Source organism: Halichoeres trimaculatus, unplaced genomic scaffold (genome assembly GCF_033239565.1).
Source record: "Halichoeres trimaculatus isolate MK-OKI-2021-1 unplaced genomic scaffold, fHalTri1.1 fHalTri1_scaffold_12, whole genome shotgun sequence".
Lineage (NCBI taxonomy): Eukaryota > Metazoa > Chordata > Actinopteri > Labriformes > Labridae > Halichoeres > Halichoeres trimaculatus.
The window spans coordinates 31043272-31061142 of record NW_027437190.1 but is presented as its reverse complement, the minus strand read 5'-3'; the positions used below and the strand labels follow the sequence as shown (position 1 = coordinate 31061142).

At 38.6% G+C, this 17871-nt stretch overlaps 1 protein-coding gene across 7 annotated transcripts in view; it reads right to left on the bottom strand.

Annotated features, from left to right (window-relative positions):
• syngap1b (synaptic Ras GTPase activating protein 1b) overlaps nucleotides 1–17871 on the bottom strand; it is a 249653-nt gene that overhangs the window by 60010 nt on the left and 171772 nt on the right. For 6 of the 7 annotated variants that reach the window (XM_074683101.1, XM_074683105.1, XM_074683099.1 and 3 more), the window contains 2 exons: nucleotides 12951–13441; nucleotides 4257–4378 (listed from right to left, as the gene is read on the bottom strand). In XM_074683101.1, the coding sequence (XP_074539202.1) occupies nucleotides 4257–4378; nucleotides 12951–13441 (613 nt within the window). The remainder of the gene's footprint in view (nucleotides 1–4256; nucleotides 4379–12950; nucleotides 13442–17871) is intronic. The other variant, XM_074683103.1, reaches the window with a different exon arrangement.

Genomic DNA, 17871 nt, shown 5'->3' with positions numbered 1-17871 from the left:
ACCTCGGTTGTAACCAGTGGTTATTTGAGTTACTGTTGCCTTTCTATCAGCTCCAACCAGTCTGTCCATTCTCCTCTGACCTCTGGCATCAACAAGGCATTTTGTCCCACAGAACTGCTGCTCACTGGATATTTTCTCTTTTTGGGACCATTCTCTGTAAACCCTAGAGATGGTTGTGGGTTAAAATCCCAGTAGATCAGCAGTTTCTGAAATACTCAGACCAACAACCATGCCACGTTCAAAGTCCCTTAAATCATCTTTCTTCCCCATTCTGATGCTTGGTTTGAACTGCAGAAGATTGTCTTCACCATGTCTACATGCCTAAATGCATTAAGTTGCTGCCATGTGATTGACTGATTAGAAATTTGGGTTAACGAGCAGTTGGACAGGTGTGCCCAATTAAGTGGCCGGTGTCAAGAATAAAGCACCAAGTCGATGACATGTAAATCCAAGGAACAGGATAAAAAATAATTTCAGGTAAAACTACATAAATATTTCGAATGTAAAGTGAAGTCTTATGTTAAACTGATCACCATAATAATCAAAAAAGGAACAAAAACTTGTTGATGACTTCTCCTTTAGCTGTAAAAAATGATACCAATCATTCTTTCACCTTTTCGTGATTTTAAAGGCCATAAAATGAATAAATTAATTTAAAAATCAGATAATGAATATATACAGAACATTAAACTTTGTGGGACAAAAAAAAGCACTGATTTGCATTCAGGTCATCTCAGGATACTGAAACTTCACAGAAAGTAGGAGAGGATGCAGATTATGTTAATGTAAGAGTTATTAACTACACCATGTGACGGGGTGACCTACAGTGTTTTAAGTGAAGGAAACTCTGGGACCCATTAAGCATTTGCATGAACAATATGTCAAAATAAGAGTTGCAAAAGCATACATCACTGCAACTTTTAGGGCCAGTTTGGGAGCTCGGAGGCTTGTTACAGCTGCATGAATCAGCTGAAAAAGGCCATGTGTTCTCTACAGTTCTCCCTGGATAAATAAAGATAGAAAAGAGAAAAACAATTAAAAAAAAAACAGCTGCAGATGTTCAGAAACATCTCTGACAGGAAACATGGAGATTCAAGCCGAAGCTGCGAAACAACCTGAAACAACTTGAGCAGGCACTTGACTTTGGTGTCCGTCGTGTGTCTCTGAGGAGCAGCCGGGGATTATAGACATCTGCAACCTTCCCAAATGAATAAATCATGTGGAAGAGCAGCTTGGCAGCCACCTGACTCAGAAAAGGTTTCAGGACTCTCCTGAGTGCACTTTTGCCCCGTGTTTATATTATCAACATGACCTTGTTCAAATCTGGAGGCTGAGTTTGTCTTGACTGAGGTGGGAGTTATAGATGAAGTGAAGAGACAGAAGTATGTCCAAACACTTTGAATCCCTGACAGTAAAACCTGAACATTGTTTTGCTCAAGCTTCTCAATTATGATGATTTTCTTTTTGTCCAATTCTTAAACTGATGGTTCAACAAAAACGTGATAAGAGCATCCTCTTCGGGGCTGTGTCTAAACCCCTCGGAATCTCATTGGCCACCAAAAATCTTGGATATGACTGATTATTTGCTTTGTCAGCAGAAGACCTTGTATTATTATTAGCTGTACTGCGACCAAGCCCACAGCAGAAATGCTATGGGACTGCAGTTCCTTGAGTGTCCACTTGAGGCTGGCTCCAAAAGTGGAGTTAACCCTATCAAAACCCTTTTAAATGAACTAATTTCTCTGTTTTCTTACACCATACAGATTCTATTCTTGGGTTTTTTTTAACCCATTAGCTTTCAAATATTTAGGCTTTAAGTTTTGACTGATTAGAAATGGTTTACTTGACCGATAGACTGGCTTATTGTGGCTACAAGCTGAGATGCTGTTAACTGTTAAAGTAGTTAATTGACATTATCTCTTATTCTTAGCTTGACTTAAAGCAATCAAAATCCACTTAAGTAGTTAAATTAGTCACCATCTATCATCAAGTGGCAGCCCTCATGTTAGAAAATAAGATTTTAAAAACTGCAGTTCCTCAAGTGTCCACTTGAGGCTGGCCCCAAACACAACATAAAGCCCACTACAGCCCATACTCAAATTCCTCATTTCCTTAGCATTATTCCACATTTACTATTTAGCACAAAACTTGGTTCTGTCAATAAACTGTTTCATACATAAATGTCTCTGTGATGTCATTCATCTGTTTATCAAGAAGAGTTTTGAAGACTATCGTTTGAGGAAGCCATAGACGGAAATGCTAACTCAACTTAACTTCTGTCAATAAAGCAGAAGTCAAAGAGGCTGAGTGGCAGTGGACTTTGAAGCCTTTTGCTAATAGCTACAGTTACAAAAATAAGCTATTCAGACTTTCTTTTTAACCAGGCTGTAAACATGTCTATACTGTTGCCATAATACATATGCCTGTTTATCACGTTTTAAGCAACTGATTCCCAAGGCTAAATCCCTTTGCACACTAACAGCGCGGTGAATAAACGGCTTTAAATTGTGAAAAATTTGGAGGCATCATATTCAATCTCCGCAGCTATTTACTTCCAAACCATGTCTTTGTAATCGTTGTCTTTGTAGTTTTTATATCTTTTGTCGTAAAGAAGCGGGTGCTGGGAGACGAATACTATCAATGTTGAATATTTTGGTATGTGACTTGTCAATAACGAGCTGTAACAGTCCTTTGTATTGCTTTGAATGTACTGCGGCAGTGCTGAGTGCTACCGCTAGGAGGTGCCACCTCTCTTTGTTTTGCTGTGTTTTACATATATGTTCAGAGATAGCGTTCCTGAGCGACTGAGCAGAACACTTTCAGTGTTGACATGTTGGTGGAGGTTTTTGACATGCAGTTCAACTTTTCATGTATGAAGAGCGAATTTATTGTAGTGAAGACCAGGCTACATGGTCCAAGTTTGATTTTTGTAATAAAACTGCTTTGTGGAAAGTCCCTCATGGTCTGTTTTCTGTCGTATGCTGAGCTGCTATCCTGGGATTAGCCTTTAGCTCCACGCACCTGCACCAACTATGTTACAGAGCGTTTCGATCAATCAGATGTGTACTCATTGCAAGCAAAACTTTGGAAAATCAACCTCAATCTGAAAAAATAAAAGCCGCAATTTCGCTTAAAAATGTTGCTGGTGTGAAAACTTGCATTGAAAAACAGTAGGTTTGAAAAAACGTACTAACATGCTAAGTATTCGCACGAAAAATATGGATCTGGTGTGCAAAGGGAAACAGAAATCGGCCACACTAACTGGCCAATCTGGTTTCCTGTTATCGCCTCAAGTGGACAGTATAGGAACTGCAGTTTTAAGCACTTCACTTCACGCAGAGGGATGTTGCCACTTGGTTCTGTCTCACCTCAATAGATCTACAGTTTTACAGTTTCATTTAGCAGACGCTTTTGTCCAAAGCGACATATAACACAAGTAAGAATATAGACAGAAGGAAAACCTAGTTAGTGTCAAAAAAGTGCCACAAGTTATTTGGCTGCAGGTGCTGCCATTAAGTGCAAGAAATGTTGTCACCCATCTGATCCAGATCCATCAAGATCTAAATATCAAAGCTGAAAGTTTGAAAGTTTGACTGACAGGTGGGAACGCTGTAGCTGTTCACGAGGCAGCATGTCTCTGTCCTCAACTCCAGCTCTTTTCTGATCCTTACACGAGACAACTGCCATCATTTTGCTTCGTAACTCCTCTCTGATGCCACTGAGACTACATCTGATTGGTACATTCAAACTTTGGCCTGCCCCAATCCAACACTTTACCCATCAGCCTTTGCTGTGAGCCTCTTGATTAGGGAGGAATACCGATGCTGTCAAAGCGTATACATGGCACAGAGGAGGTGTAATTAAGCAAACCTCCCACTGATTCATTATGGTCTGTACAGCAGCCATATGGCTGTCTGCTGGTTGCCATGGAGAGATGGGGAATGTTGTTTTGAGGCCCGGTAGAGAAAGAGTGCTAGCGCTGAGTGTTTTAATTGTAAGTGACACCGAGATGGGTCACAGGAGAGGTAAATAAACAACAATTTATAAGCATGATGGATGGAGACAGAGAGGTATTCTGACTGACACAGAGAGAGGGAACGATTCGTATATAGAAAACAGACTGGAGAAGATAGATAGAGACACTTTGTACAGGAAGTTGATACAGACAGGTAGATCAATGGACCAATAAACTGAAAGATTCATTCATGTACACAACCAGTCGTCCACATGTATTCTCACTCATCTGGCTCACTGACCTGTCTTGGTCGGCACTGCGGAAGCGGGGGAGGATCATGTGGCGGAAACTGCTGGTTCGGTCCAGTTTGGGCTGACTCTTGGCCCTCTTGATGGAGCCCTTCAACCTTCTACTGAGGAAACTCTGAGCGAGGGCAAACAGATGGAGGAGAGCAGGGTGCATGGTGCGAGGAGCGAGGGTACAGATGATGGAGGAGTTGATGGAGGAGATGGGTCGAAAGGCGAGGAAAGGATAAAAGAGTGTGTGATGGTGACGTGAAGATGCATGTGATTTCAGAGCGGTTTATGTCAGATGTATGAATCAGAACAACACACAAACACAGGAATGAGACACATGATGCACGTGATGGAGGAGAGCACAAGGTACATTTTATTATACACAAGAAATCATACACCCACACATGTCCATTTGCACAGAGAAGTGCAGTGTTGTGCCAGATCCTGTGGTGGGCAGTAGAGAGCCATAGAGTCCAGAAACGAGCTCAGCAGAAGGCTCTCACAGGAGTGTCCTTTCTTTCATGATCATTACACACTCTGAGTCGCTGAAACAGAAACTTTCTCACTGATAAGGGACACCATGAATTACTTATACCTCTACTTACTGCATCTGAAGGGTTTAAGTGAGTTATTGTGGGATTAAGAGTGGTCATTTCCACAACGGTGCCTCGTAGATCCAAAAGTATTAACGTTTTTTTAAGGTAAGTGGACACTTTTTTTTTGTCGGTGAAGACACCATTTGGCTTTCACAAACACACTCTGTAAGTTACATATAATTTGTTGGAGTATGTATGATTTTAAAAACATAAACTGTCAAAAAAGTAGATAATTCAATTTAACAGTAAGATATCACTGATCTTAATAATGGTGAACTTATCTTTCCCAAAGTATTTTGTCTGATAAAGTCAATGCTATAGCTGTCTTTCCCATCCCTTGATGCACTTTATAAGACTGTATTGTGAGATACGATATGAAACTGTTTGGATGGTTTTGATCTTTAAAGAGGTGGTATTATGCTCATTTTCAGGCTCTACACTTGAAAAACTGAAATTATATCAAATGTTTTTGTCTTATTTTCAGTAGAAAATGTCTTAATATTAAGTCTGAATTGCCTGAACAAGTTAAAAAAAATCTGCCAATGGAATAAGAAAAAAGTTTCTTGTATTAAGACATTATTCGAATTTTAAGCAAATTTTCGAGCTAATTTTTCTTGTTTTTTTTACTTGTTACAAGCAATTCAGACTTCATTTTTGTCTTTGAATAATTTAAAACAGAAAAAAATACATTTTTCTGGACTAACCAGTTGAAAGTGGCTCATAAACAAGAGTAAAAAAAAAACAGTTTTTACTCTAAATAAGACAAAAAACTTGATAAGATTGCAGTTTTTTGCAGTTTATATTCTCTCTCTGATAACTTTGTGTGAGCTGCAGCTCAAAATAATCTCAATTAGCTCAGATTATTGTCTTTTTCAAAACCAATATTTCAGCTTCTGTCTAGAATGGTAAAGAAGCTTTTTTTTTGCTTCTGTCTCTTTAAGCCTTCAGAACAGTTAATAACACTGCTTAAACCTGTGTTTTTCTGTTGCTGATGACAAATTTTGAATCAAGGCAAATTGCTTTGGACCAAAAATCTGACATGAAGTTTTGGTTAAGGAGCAACAAATTCTCAGCCAGAGTTTTACCAATCTGTGATTTCATTACTCTTAAGGTCTCCTTTAACTTTTCAAACCAGATGTTTAGAGCTGCCTGCAGCCTTTGTCATTAGAATATATTTAAAAAAAGCCTTTTCCTCTTCTTTTAGGGATGAGGCACAGTGCTCTACACGTACTTTTTACATCTGTTTGTATAAATGTCTTCCATTTCAAATCGTGTTGGTTTTTTTAAATATTTTTTTTATTTTTATTAAGTGGTAACAGAAACAGATTTGTGTCTTATTCAACTAATTTCTAAATCTGCTTTTATCCAGTTTTGCGCTGACTCTGCTAAATGTAGCTTCGCCACTTCAATGTGTTAACAAAAAAAAAAAAAAAAAGGCTGACTCTTGAATCTTTTACGTAAAACAATATCTGATGTGCATTTTTATATCTATTGTCAGACTATTCAAGAAAAAGTATATTTTTTTGTAGGATGTTTGACCAAATTTTTGTTTCAGTATCCTAAATTGAACAATGTGTGTAATTCTGTTTTCTTTAGAAGAGATTTGTTTATTTTTCATGTATTTCCTATTGCTTTAATTAATTATTATTATGATTATTTTTTAGCTTTCAATGCTTACATTTGACTTTTTTTTTTTTTAATTTAGAGGTCTGTTTGTTGATTGGGAAAGTTGTTTAAAATAAGAAATTTTATGGTTTCACTGTTTGTAAATGTTTCTGGGATGAAAAAAATAATGTTGACCACATTTCTGTCAATTGCAAACCTGCCTCGAAGAAAATATTTGAAAAATAAAAAACAAGAAAACCAAAAATTTCCATCATGTCCTCCAATTATCAGGTCTTAAAACGAGCCGACAGGCAGACCTGGTATAGAACTGAAGTTTGTTAATTGATTGATTGATCGTTTTTCACATCTGAAAAAAATAAAATAATAAAAATAAATAAATAAAAGTAGATAATTTAAAGTACATTTTTGACCAAACTAGGCTCTGACAGCTACTCATACCTATGTATGACTTATGTATGAGTATGTACCTTAATCCTGCCAAAGAAAAACTCTTGAGCAATAATTTCGCCTCAGAAATGGTTGGTTGGATAGTTGGATGGTAACCAGTAGACAACAAAGCTGCTAAGAAACCTAAAGACCTTTAACATGATGGTTGATCAGTGATCCATAATCCAGAATAAGTTGATCAAAAGTGAAGCTACATTAATAAACTCTGACATTTCCCCCCTAAATGTTTATTTCCCGCACACCAAGCAACATTTTGGAATTTTAATCATGACAGTGTAATGTTTGTAGACTGTAAATGTCAAATTCCAAAGCAGTTTTCACGCTCCGTACTTAAAAACGTTAACTGTGAAGGTACCTCTGGAGCTCCAAACACGCATGAAATATCACTGTGTTCGTTCTCACTGAGCTGTGCAGAGGCTTCAGGCTGAATCATTAAGGCAGTAATAATATTTGCAGCATACCTGTTGCATGGAAGCATTAAACAGTTGGGGGGGACGACTGGGGGAAATGACACCTCGTCATCTGGCAGGAGTGAAATGGCTTTGAAGCCTGTCTGGAGGATATGACTAAAGACTTGGCTCCATCTGCTGGTTCCCTGCTAATAGCCTGCATGACTAAATCTGATTTGATTAGCCGCTCCGTCTGACACTTTAAGTCTCTCAAAGTGAAAGTCTCCTATATATGGAGACACAGGAGGGCCTGGATCAGAACAAAAGGAAATACTGGTGACAGAAAAGTGAGGGGGGGGGCATCGGCCTTATCTTGTGGGTTCATTTCAGGTAAAAAGAGACCAATGGTGTGAGCTCACACTAAGAAGCTGGTTATTGAAAGACAAACAGGTGACACTGAAGGAAACTAAGTTATTTTGGGCGTTATTAAGAGAAGTTTACAATCAACCCAACCACCGTGAGATGGGTGAGCTAATTTTCTTGCTGACTCTTTATTTTTTAACATCCAATTTAATGAAAGAGAATCACAAAGCTGCACACACTTCACACTTTTTGAGTTTTGTCCTATTTTTGTCCCCTTCTACTTTATTTTGTGGTGATGTCTCTCCTCTTAGTTCAGAAAATTTCACTTCCTGCCCTGATGTTTTTCCCACCTTTGTGATTAAGGTCCCTGCCATCATTATTTCAAACTGTGCCCAGGGATGGGTACTGAATTAGTTACTTTTATAGTTACCAACCGAATTCTGTCAAAAGCACCTGGTACCGATTAACGTGACGTGATTTTCCATGCTGGACATTAACACAGCATTGCGAGGTTATATGTTGAAGAATAAATATCTTGTATATATTATATTAAAAAAAAAGATTTTATAGTTAAACAAATTAATATTTTTTTACCACATAAACGCAAAAAGTACCAAAAATTGGTACTGTCAAGTCCTGATACTGATCACCAGGTACCAGGCATCTGTACCACATCGTTTCAGATCTGAAAGGTACCCATCCCTGCCTGTGCCCCATTACCTACTGTTTTTATTTATTTCATTGTGTTATTTGATTCGTTTTATTTTTTATTGCTCTGCAAATCAGAATGAGAAATACTTTATTAATCCCTGGGGAAAATTGCTTTTTCTGTTACCACTAGTCCTTCAAAAAGTTGAAAATAAAAAGTACAAAATAGGGAATTGTAAGATTTGAGAAATTACAGAATAAACAAATATAAGAGATTATAAAATTAAAGATGTAAGAAATGACAAGTATAAGAACGTGAAAAATAAAGGAAGCCTAAATGCACTTGAAATTGAACATACCTATAAAATATAAGAATTATAATAATGATAAATAATAATCCTTGCGGGGAAAGGCACTTAAAAATAGTATTATAATTATTATTATTATTATTATTATTATTATTATTATATTATTATAATTATTATTGATATTATCATTATTATTATTGGTATTGGTTTTCTTTTTTTTAATCAATGTAATTTAATAATAATCATTACAATAATTATAAAAAATAAACCTGTATTTATAGTTGTTGATTTTTTGAGTATTATTATTATTATTATTATTATTATTATTAATAATAATAATAATAATAATAATAATAATAATAATAATAATAATAATAATAATTATTATTATTATTATTATTATTATTATTATTATTATTATTATTGTTGTTGTTGTTGTTGTTGTTGTTGTTATTATTATTATTATTATTATTGTTTGTCATAACAAGTGTGTTTCCAGAAGTCAGAGTCTTGCATTCAAATAATTTATAAAGATTTTGTTTATGTGTATCTAAAAGATAGTTTTTATCTTTTTGAATTCCTGTGCCAAGTTTTTTCCAGCATTGCTATGCTTCCCTGTTACTTGTTTGTTTTTTTTAATTTCAACACTTTTTTCTCTGAAAAAGAGTTTATTTTTTGTTGTAACTCTGAGTTGTGCTCCTTAAGCTTTGAATTGATTCCTTTCAAAAGCTCTGGGGTTGTTTAAAAGTTTTCTTTGGCATCTCTGTCTCAAACTGTAACCGTCCTCCAGCCTTTTAGACTCTCTCCTCCAATCACAGATGCTGAAATATTGATTTGAAAACACTCATCTAATCTCCTATCAAATAATAATAATAATGAGCTAAAAATTTGTCGGAGCTTCACTGAGGCATCACGTTAACTCAGAGGGACTTTTGGGATTTGTAACATTCAACTCTTTTAGAGCCTTATTTCTAAATATAGCGAGAGTGAATTAGCAGCAAACAGTGTGTGTGAAAGAGAGAAAAACAAATCCTGTTATTTCTAGTTTCAGCTTCAGAGTGCAAACACCAGTAGAGATAATAGAAAAGAGATGAGTAATGCAGGGCTCTGGCACAGAACTCATAAAGGCACCAATCGCTCCTTTAAGGCCTTTCATGTGCACGTTTGATACCTTCTGATTGAGTTTCTGTTGCCATGAATAAAACAATAAACAGATTATTTTGGTCCTCAGACACAGAGTGTGTTTGGCTGCCAGCTCCGCTCTCCTCTTTGATTGAAGCTGACTGAAGAATAAAAAAAGAGTCATGATGATCCCAGGAGGAGCGGTGACAGCACAGTTTTTATATCATCCTACTTTGTAAAGAGTCAAATAAGGTTTTTAAACCAATTTACTACGAGTCACATTTACTCTACAGCACGTGAAGTATCTGTGAAGCAGGCATATGTTTGTTTTACCATTTCTGAATGAGATTTAAAAAATATGAGCAGGAACTGAAACATGATTAAAATTTGATATACCACAGAGCAAGATCAGATCAGAGGGTCTGTTGATGGTTTTAAGTGTCACATAACTGGATCTCTTTTACTTGGCCATATCATTATGATAACATACTCTGAGTTCAGAAAGTCAGAGTTACAGCTTAAAGGCTCAGTGAGGACTATCTGTGTGGTTTTGACAGTAGTAACACCTTCGGTCAGAACCAGTTTATTTTTCCAGGAGGAAGACTCTGTTTCCCAGTGGTGTACTCTGACTGGTCAAAACCATAGACTGGAAAGAAAAATGGACATCTTGCTTGGCTCGAAGTGAGGTCGCAACAAAAAATGCTCCCCCTGGTGGCTGTCAGCAGTATAGGTCAAAAAATCCATCTCCCCAGTCATTCCAGATGGGCTGTGGTCAAACTTTAAAGAATTAATACACCTCGTAGAAATGTTTCTCACGTCTGATTGTTGTGGTGATTTGCAGATATTATTTGGCTGTCTTGTATTTAAGTCCTCTTTTTTCTGAAAAGTTTCATTTCCATTAGTTATACTAGGTTAAAAACGAGGCTTTGCATCACGTTTAACGATGATTGACAGCTGCCGTTCTCATGTATTTTTTCGGGGATTGTAAAATATGTCAGGAGGTAGAGTCAAGAAGTGATTAGACTCTTAAAAAAAATTAAATAATTAATATTCTCCCAGAATCCCTCACAGTCTCTACTGCACAGACTCTGGCTGCACAACTACTGTCAATGGCTGCGCCTGTGACTGGGGAATTTTGGCTTCATAACAGTACGATGGTAAATGGTGGAGCCACGCTGTCCACTCTATATACAGTCTATGATCAAAACATGATAAACTTCGAAAAAAGAGAGTCAAAAAATATTGATACAGCAAAAAATCACGATACTTTGACCGGTGATAAAATATCAATATTTCAACTCTTAACATCAATATTTTTGTTGAAACAAAAATTCACATTTTAGATGAGTTGGAAGTGCTATTTATCTCTCACACCTCCACTGCAGTAGATGGCGCCAAAGAGTTACTTTTCTGTATGTTGCCCAATAAACTGTATAATAAATATAATCTCAAAGTGTATTCAAAATATTTCATTTCTAACCCCTAACCTGTCAGTTAGTTTAAAATCATTTCAAGTTTAATTTTTACAGTGTAGTAGACTGATAAAATAATAATCACAGTCATGCTCTGCGTGATATTAGATTTTTTATGAGTAACATTTGTTACACCAAGTGTCATTTATCAGTTTCACCAACTGACCACATCTTTTACCCAATAATATTTTTGCCATATTAGTTTAATGTCACAATAGTTTAAGTGACAAACTTCACACTTTATGTTTTTGAGTTAAGTATATGCATGAAACATTGCATCTGACTTTCATTATTTCAAACACAAAAACATAGAAAAGTTGTTTCCAATCAAATAGTTAACTGTTGAATATCGAAATATATCACAATATTGTGATATCATGATATTATCGTATCCTAGGGTTGTTGCCAACACTTGCCCCCACTTGAAAGCATGCATAACTTTGTGCCCTCAGTTGTGAGAATGCACTATTTCCTTTTTATCTTTCTGATGGTCAAAAAGTCTGTGCACACCACTGATGTTTCCTATGAGCACCACCACACACTGTCATAAGATTTGACTCTTTTTGAGGTGTGTATTTGTTTTGGGAAGCAGATTTTTGTGCTTTTGTGCAAACAGTTTAGCCCCTGTGTTAGCCTTTAGCTTGTGTTCTATCACACTCCTGTTTAGCTTCCTTCTGCTCTGTCCTCTTTTTTCTGACGGTCCAGCTCCGGTGTCCACTATTATGACAAAATCCAAGAGATCTTTTTTTTTTTTTTTTAAAGAAAAGGGACACACTCTTCTCAGTGTTTAACTTTCCCAGCAGGCATAGCGTCAATTTTGACCTCGATAATCTCTTTTGAAATCACTGTTTATGAGCGGGCAAACACATAAAAGTGAGACTACGTCAAGATCACTTCTCAAGTCCTCACAGAGCCTTGAAATCAGACATGTAACTCTAAATCTAAATCAGTCAACGTCTGCTGATGAAATTTGATGATTTTTGGATCCACTGGTGATACATTTTGCCTGGGCGATGATCCTTTCTTACATTGTCAGATTTTAATAATGTGTTGTTTTTCTTCTCTGCAGTTTGTTTACATCTTGTCTGCTTCATGTTTATGTGTCTGAGTGGTTAAATTTAAAAGTCACTTTTGATTTTATAACTCTAAATGAGACAAAACCCTTTTAGCAGTCTTTATTATGAACAATCAAAACAGCATGATTGAATTGCTGTATTTCTTTTCAAGTAATCTGCTTCATATTTACTCTTTACACCTGATTAAATTTGAGGGTATTGTCTGTTTAAGACGCTCCTCTTTTCTGCTCTTCTGTTTCTTTGTCCTTATTAATGAGGTCTCACTTCTGAAGGCAATTAAGTTGACAAATGTGGTGCAATATTTTGGGATCAATCTGCACCTCGGTAATATTGATGAATTAACTCTCACAAACTATAATGTAAATTATACAATTCAAGAGCGCTCCATGCTGCCAGGAAATGAATGGAGATCAATGGCTGTGTAGAAGGGTAGAAAAAAAATCAGTTTAACGCATGCATTTCAAAATAATCAACTGTAATGAAAGAGCTAAAACATGCACTGGAACACACTGGAGTAGCTTTTAAAAACAGATTCTTCAAATATATTTGTGAAACATGTTGAAAAACAGGTCAGATATCAGAGATTAGGTGTTTCCAAGTTTGGTGTGAGCGTCGCCAGTGTCTCTGTTTTAGCCATGTTTGTGTCACATACCTCAACAGGGGGCAGTGGTGAAATATACGTTCCTCCCGCCACTGGACTCGAACCGGCAGCCCTCCAATCTCCGCCCCAGTAAGAGAAGGGGGAGGAGGAGAAGGAGGCGGCAGGCGAGTGGGGCAGGGTGAAGGACAGGGAGGGGGAGAGGGGCAGCGAGCGGGGCATGGGGGGAGTGCCGGGCCCTTTCTTGAAGGCCTTTTGCTGCTGCGGCTGCTGCTGCTGCTGGCACAGGGCGAGGGAGGGGGAGACGGCCAGGGAGAGGGGGTAGGGGTGAGGCGGGGTGCCGCTGGCCCGTCGGCCGCATGTGTGCGGCGGGCCCAGGGCAGGAGAAGGGTGGAGGGACAGCGAGAGGGACGGAGGCAGCGAGCGAGGCCGGGGATAGGGAGGGTTACTCACGGATTGTCGGAAGGGTTGAAGGGGGGCAGTGGGAGGGACCTCCATGCTGGGCTGCTTCCCGGTGGCTATGCTCTTCCGCCGAGCGCGATGATCTAAGAGAGCAAAGAAGAAAAGAGGTCGACAGGTGAGACGCGTAAACACACAGGGAGAAAGGAAACATCAGAGGTAAAATGAAGAGAGGACAGAAATTACAAAGCTAAGATGGAGGCAGAGCGAGAGGATGTGAGGAGAGAAAGATGACGCCCATTGTGGAAATAAACAGCCGAGCCAAGCCGGTATTGACAGTCCGCCTGAAGGAATGAAAGAGGGCAGGAGAAAATATCAGAGCGAGATCGAGGTCAAAGGTGAGCCAGGCAGATATAAAACCATACAGGTCACAAATATCCACCAGCATGAGCTCACAAACACCTTCATCTGTGGCGGAGATGAGGTGAGGAAGTGGGAGAGAGGCTATTTGAGGGATAGATTTTCTGTCTGGACATCAGATGAGGTGAACGTTAACTGTGTGTCAGTTGAAAGGAGGGAGAGAGGGAGGGAGGGAGGGGAGGATGCATGGATGGAGAGGAGGGAGCATTAAACAAACAAATCATTTATTGACTTCTGTCAGAGTCAGTGTCTGATGCAGTGGACGGGTCAGGGAGGGAATAAACTCCTGTCCTGCTCTTGATGGATGACGGAGAGTCTCAGTGTTCGGTTACGTAACATGAAAACACAAGAGGCCTGTTTGACCTGGCTTATCCTCTGCAGAGCAGACAGAGTCAATTAGAAACACTGCAAAAAGCTGGAGTCTTATTAAGCGTTTTTGTTTTATTTTCAGTAGAAATGTGTTTTTAGGCTAAATTTGAGCCACATCCACCTGACCAGTCCAGAAAAATGTCTTGTTTTAAGTTATTTAAAGACAAAATGAGGTCTGAATTGCTTGTAACAAGTTATAAAAATCTTGCCGATGGAAAAGGAGAAAAGTTACTTGTATTACGACATCAGGGTTTCCGCTACATGTAAATGACCACAGTGCACCGGCACACCAAAATAAAAACTGCCATGCCTTCAGAACTGGGATCTTTTTTTTTTTCTCAGATATTTCAAATGTGAATTAAACTGTACTGGGCTCTTGTACACGAGACCAAAATCGCCTTGACTTCAACTCGCACTCATGGTAGGCCCCAATGCGCCCACATAAGACCCACAGTTACAAGAGAAAATCGATTCCGTGTTGACTTTGATCATAAATCAGTGTTTACAGATGCGTGTTATCATCTAGCTCTATACTTTTTTTTTTTGCTGTAATGATGCAAGTTACATCATAAATATCCTGTGAGTCACGGAGTAAACTTTCATTTTTTTTTGCGCTGCATTGCTGTGTTTCTCCGTTTATCAAGTTAGCACAAACAGAAGTGTCCTCTGTCACTCTGTGTGGTTTATATTTACTTCAGACTTTATCCTGATCAGTTTCTAGGGACTGTCATGCTGATTGGCTCCATAACGCACCAGCTGATCGTTAATCCTCCTTGTGCTTCTACAGATTTAACCTTTCTGCTGTCTCTTTGGGACAGAAGTTGCAGTTTGTCAATCTTTCCCTTCATTCTTTAAAAATCAACAGAAGAGTTTTCCTCCAGCTTTTGTTGAACAAACCTGAAAGCATGTTAGCTTTCATACCACTGTAACTATGTGCCTCTGTACAGGGGCGTGTCCAGACTATCAGAATGGGGTGTCATGGGCTGTGACATAGGTAGGGGTGGCCAGGGTGTGTATATATAGAAATTCTCACCATTATCTTGTTTAACTTCACTCTCTACTTAAACAACCAACTATGATTGTTTAACTTTTATATTATATACATGATTTTAGTGTAAAAATGTAGTATGTTTAGTAACCAGTCTAATAAATTTAAAGTAGTTTTTAAATTGAGTTTTGTGTTGAGTAAATAATTTATAAAAATTTTAAGTTTCTAATGTTTTTTTCCTGGTGTTGGAGGGGGGGTCCGAGGGGCTCCCCACATTTTAAGAAAATCCTAGAGGAGACCTTGGACATTATTCTAGTTATAAGCAAATTTCCACACAAATTTTTCTTGCTCCATTGTCAGATTTTTTTTTTACTTGTTACAAGCAACTGGACAGCATTTCTGTCTTTAAACAAGATAAAACAAGACACTTTCCTGTGGCTCATAACGGGTGTAATTTGACAATTATTATTTTAAAATAAGACAAAAAACACTCGATAAGATTTCAGTTTTTACACAAGAAGAGGACTGAATTACAAACCTTACTGTATGTCTATGATCTCAAAAATCTTGACTGCAAACTTCCTCTCAGACTTTCTTTCTCGACAGCAAACATATTCGATGCAGCTTTGACCTCTGCAAGAAATCACTTCTGGTAGGCACTGACTCCAGCAGAATGGGGACACCACACATGAACTGCAGTTTTGAAGATGCTCTGATCCTTGGTCCTTGTCCAAGTTACTCACATCCCTACACTCGCCCATCTTTGCTGCTTCAAACAACTTTGAGGACAAAATGTTCGCTCGCTGCCCACAAATCCCACCCACTGACAGACGCTGCTGAAACAAGATGATCCCTGATATTTACGCTCTGTCCGTGGTCGCGGTGCTACGGCTGATCAGGTGAATGAGGGTTAAATGTAGGAAGGTGTTCTTTTTAGTTGGCACTGGAGCGTTTTGTTATTTTAGTCCTGAAACCAGCTCATATGTTCTGTCTAAGCTGAAGCACAGCCACCCACTGCTAGCTGGAGCTGCAGCCCTGCTCTGCAGCTCCTGCCATAATGTTATGATGCAACGATGTAAACAAGCACACATGATGGATGGCACCTCATGGTTTGGCAGTGGGAAATGGAGATAAAATGTTTGTAGGCTGCATCTGATTAAACTGACATTTAACCGCTCCAGCACTGAAAACTGAGGGCTGCTGGTGCTAGCTCTGCTAATGGTAGCCCAGCTCAGCCAAACAGTTTAACATCGGTTACCTGCAGACTCTAAGGTCTACATTTAGTTACAGTTTTTCACATGAAGCGCAGGCTCATCCAAGTCAGCACAATGAGACGCATAGAGCACTGCTACAGCTTTACAGACTTTTTGGTTTATGGTAGGTCATTTTGGCCCAACACAGCTCTCTACACCCTGTTATTGTTCAGATTGATTGTCGAAAGGTGCGGTCACAGGGGTCATAAGCGTGCCAAAGCAGAGAAGTAAATTGTGCTCAAACACAGAATGGTTGCAGTCACACATGGCAGCAACCTCCGGTGTAAACATATGAAACAACGCGGAAGTGCCAAAATCTGCTGTTTCTTGAGTGTCCGCTTGACGCTTGCTCCAGAAGAACCAGAAGTCACATACACACCAAGTCAAAAAAAGTCATTTTTACAGCAGAAATTAACCTACTTACAGCCTGGTTCAAAAAATGTCTCTTCTGTCTGAGTCGCTAATTTCACTACCAGCACACACTGTATGGGGGGTGAATTTTTTTCTAACTTGGCAGTTTAGTTAAAGATCCCGAGCTCGCCCAATCAGAGGCACAGCTCAGCCCATGTGACTGATGAGCGCCCTATAGCTGCACTTAAAGCTCCCCCCACTTCCAATATGGCTGCAATAGCCAATCTGCTTCAAAAGTCTGTTTCAGAAACAGACGGGTAACACCTGAGAGACTACGTCCATTAATTACACACTCTATGGGTCACATTGGCCAAACGAACTGGACTTAAGTTCGAAGACGAGATAAATAAGACTTCACATGAACTGTTCTTCAACCTCTCACAAGTCTTTCTTGCTGTTAAACCAATGTTACACTACATTGTGTCTGCTGTATCTTTAACCCTTGTGTGGTATTAGTATTGTTGTTACTTAGCCAGTGTTTATGGGTCTATTTATGGGATAGTATATGAGAAAAAAAAAAGTTTGGTTCCCGCAAGACAAAAGGGGAAAATGTGCAGGAATGTAAGAGTAGATGGTGTTGAATTTTTAACAATGTTTCAACTTTCAAGCACACACGCACGAATACACACAGACACGCACACATCTTGTGCAGGAACAGGAGGGGCAGAAAACACTATCAGGAGGCCCAAAAAGGAGGAAGACAGAGTGGGGGTACACATGACCTACACGTTAGCCGCGGGTCCAGTGGACCCAAACACCTTGTATGTAATATAAATGTGTAGGATGGGTGTATAGTATGTGGTCAGAGAAAATGTGTTTTGATCTATGTTCTTCACAGAAAATGAGCTAAAGCCAATGAATTTCAGGTTGAAAAAATAATTCATTGTTTCATTTTTCATTCGATCACTTTGCTAAATATAAAGTCTTTCTGTGTGGGTGGGTTTCATATACAGTGCTTAACAAATGTATTAGTCAAACAAGTCATAAACAAAGAGAAAATCACAGAGCATCATGAAGTGCTTTAACGCAAACTCTTTCTCATTGAGTTGGTAACACTTTATTTGAAGGGGTATGCAGAAGACTGACAAGACATCCGTCATTAAGTTAAAGGAGGCTTCATGCATGATTATGAATG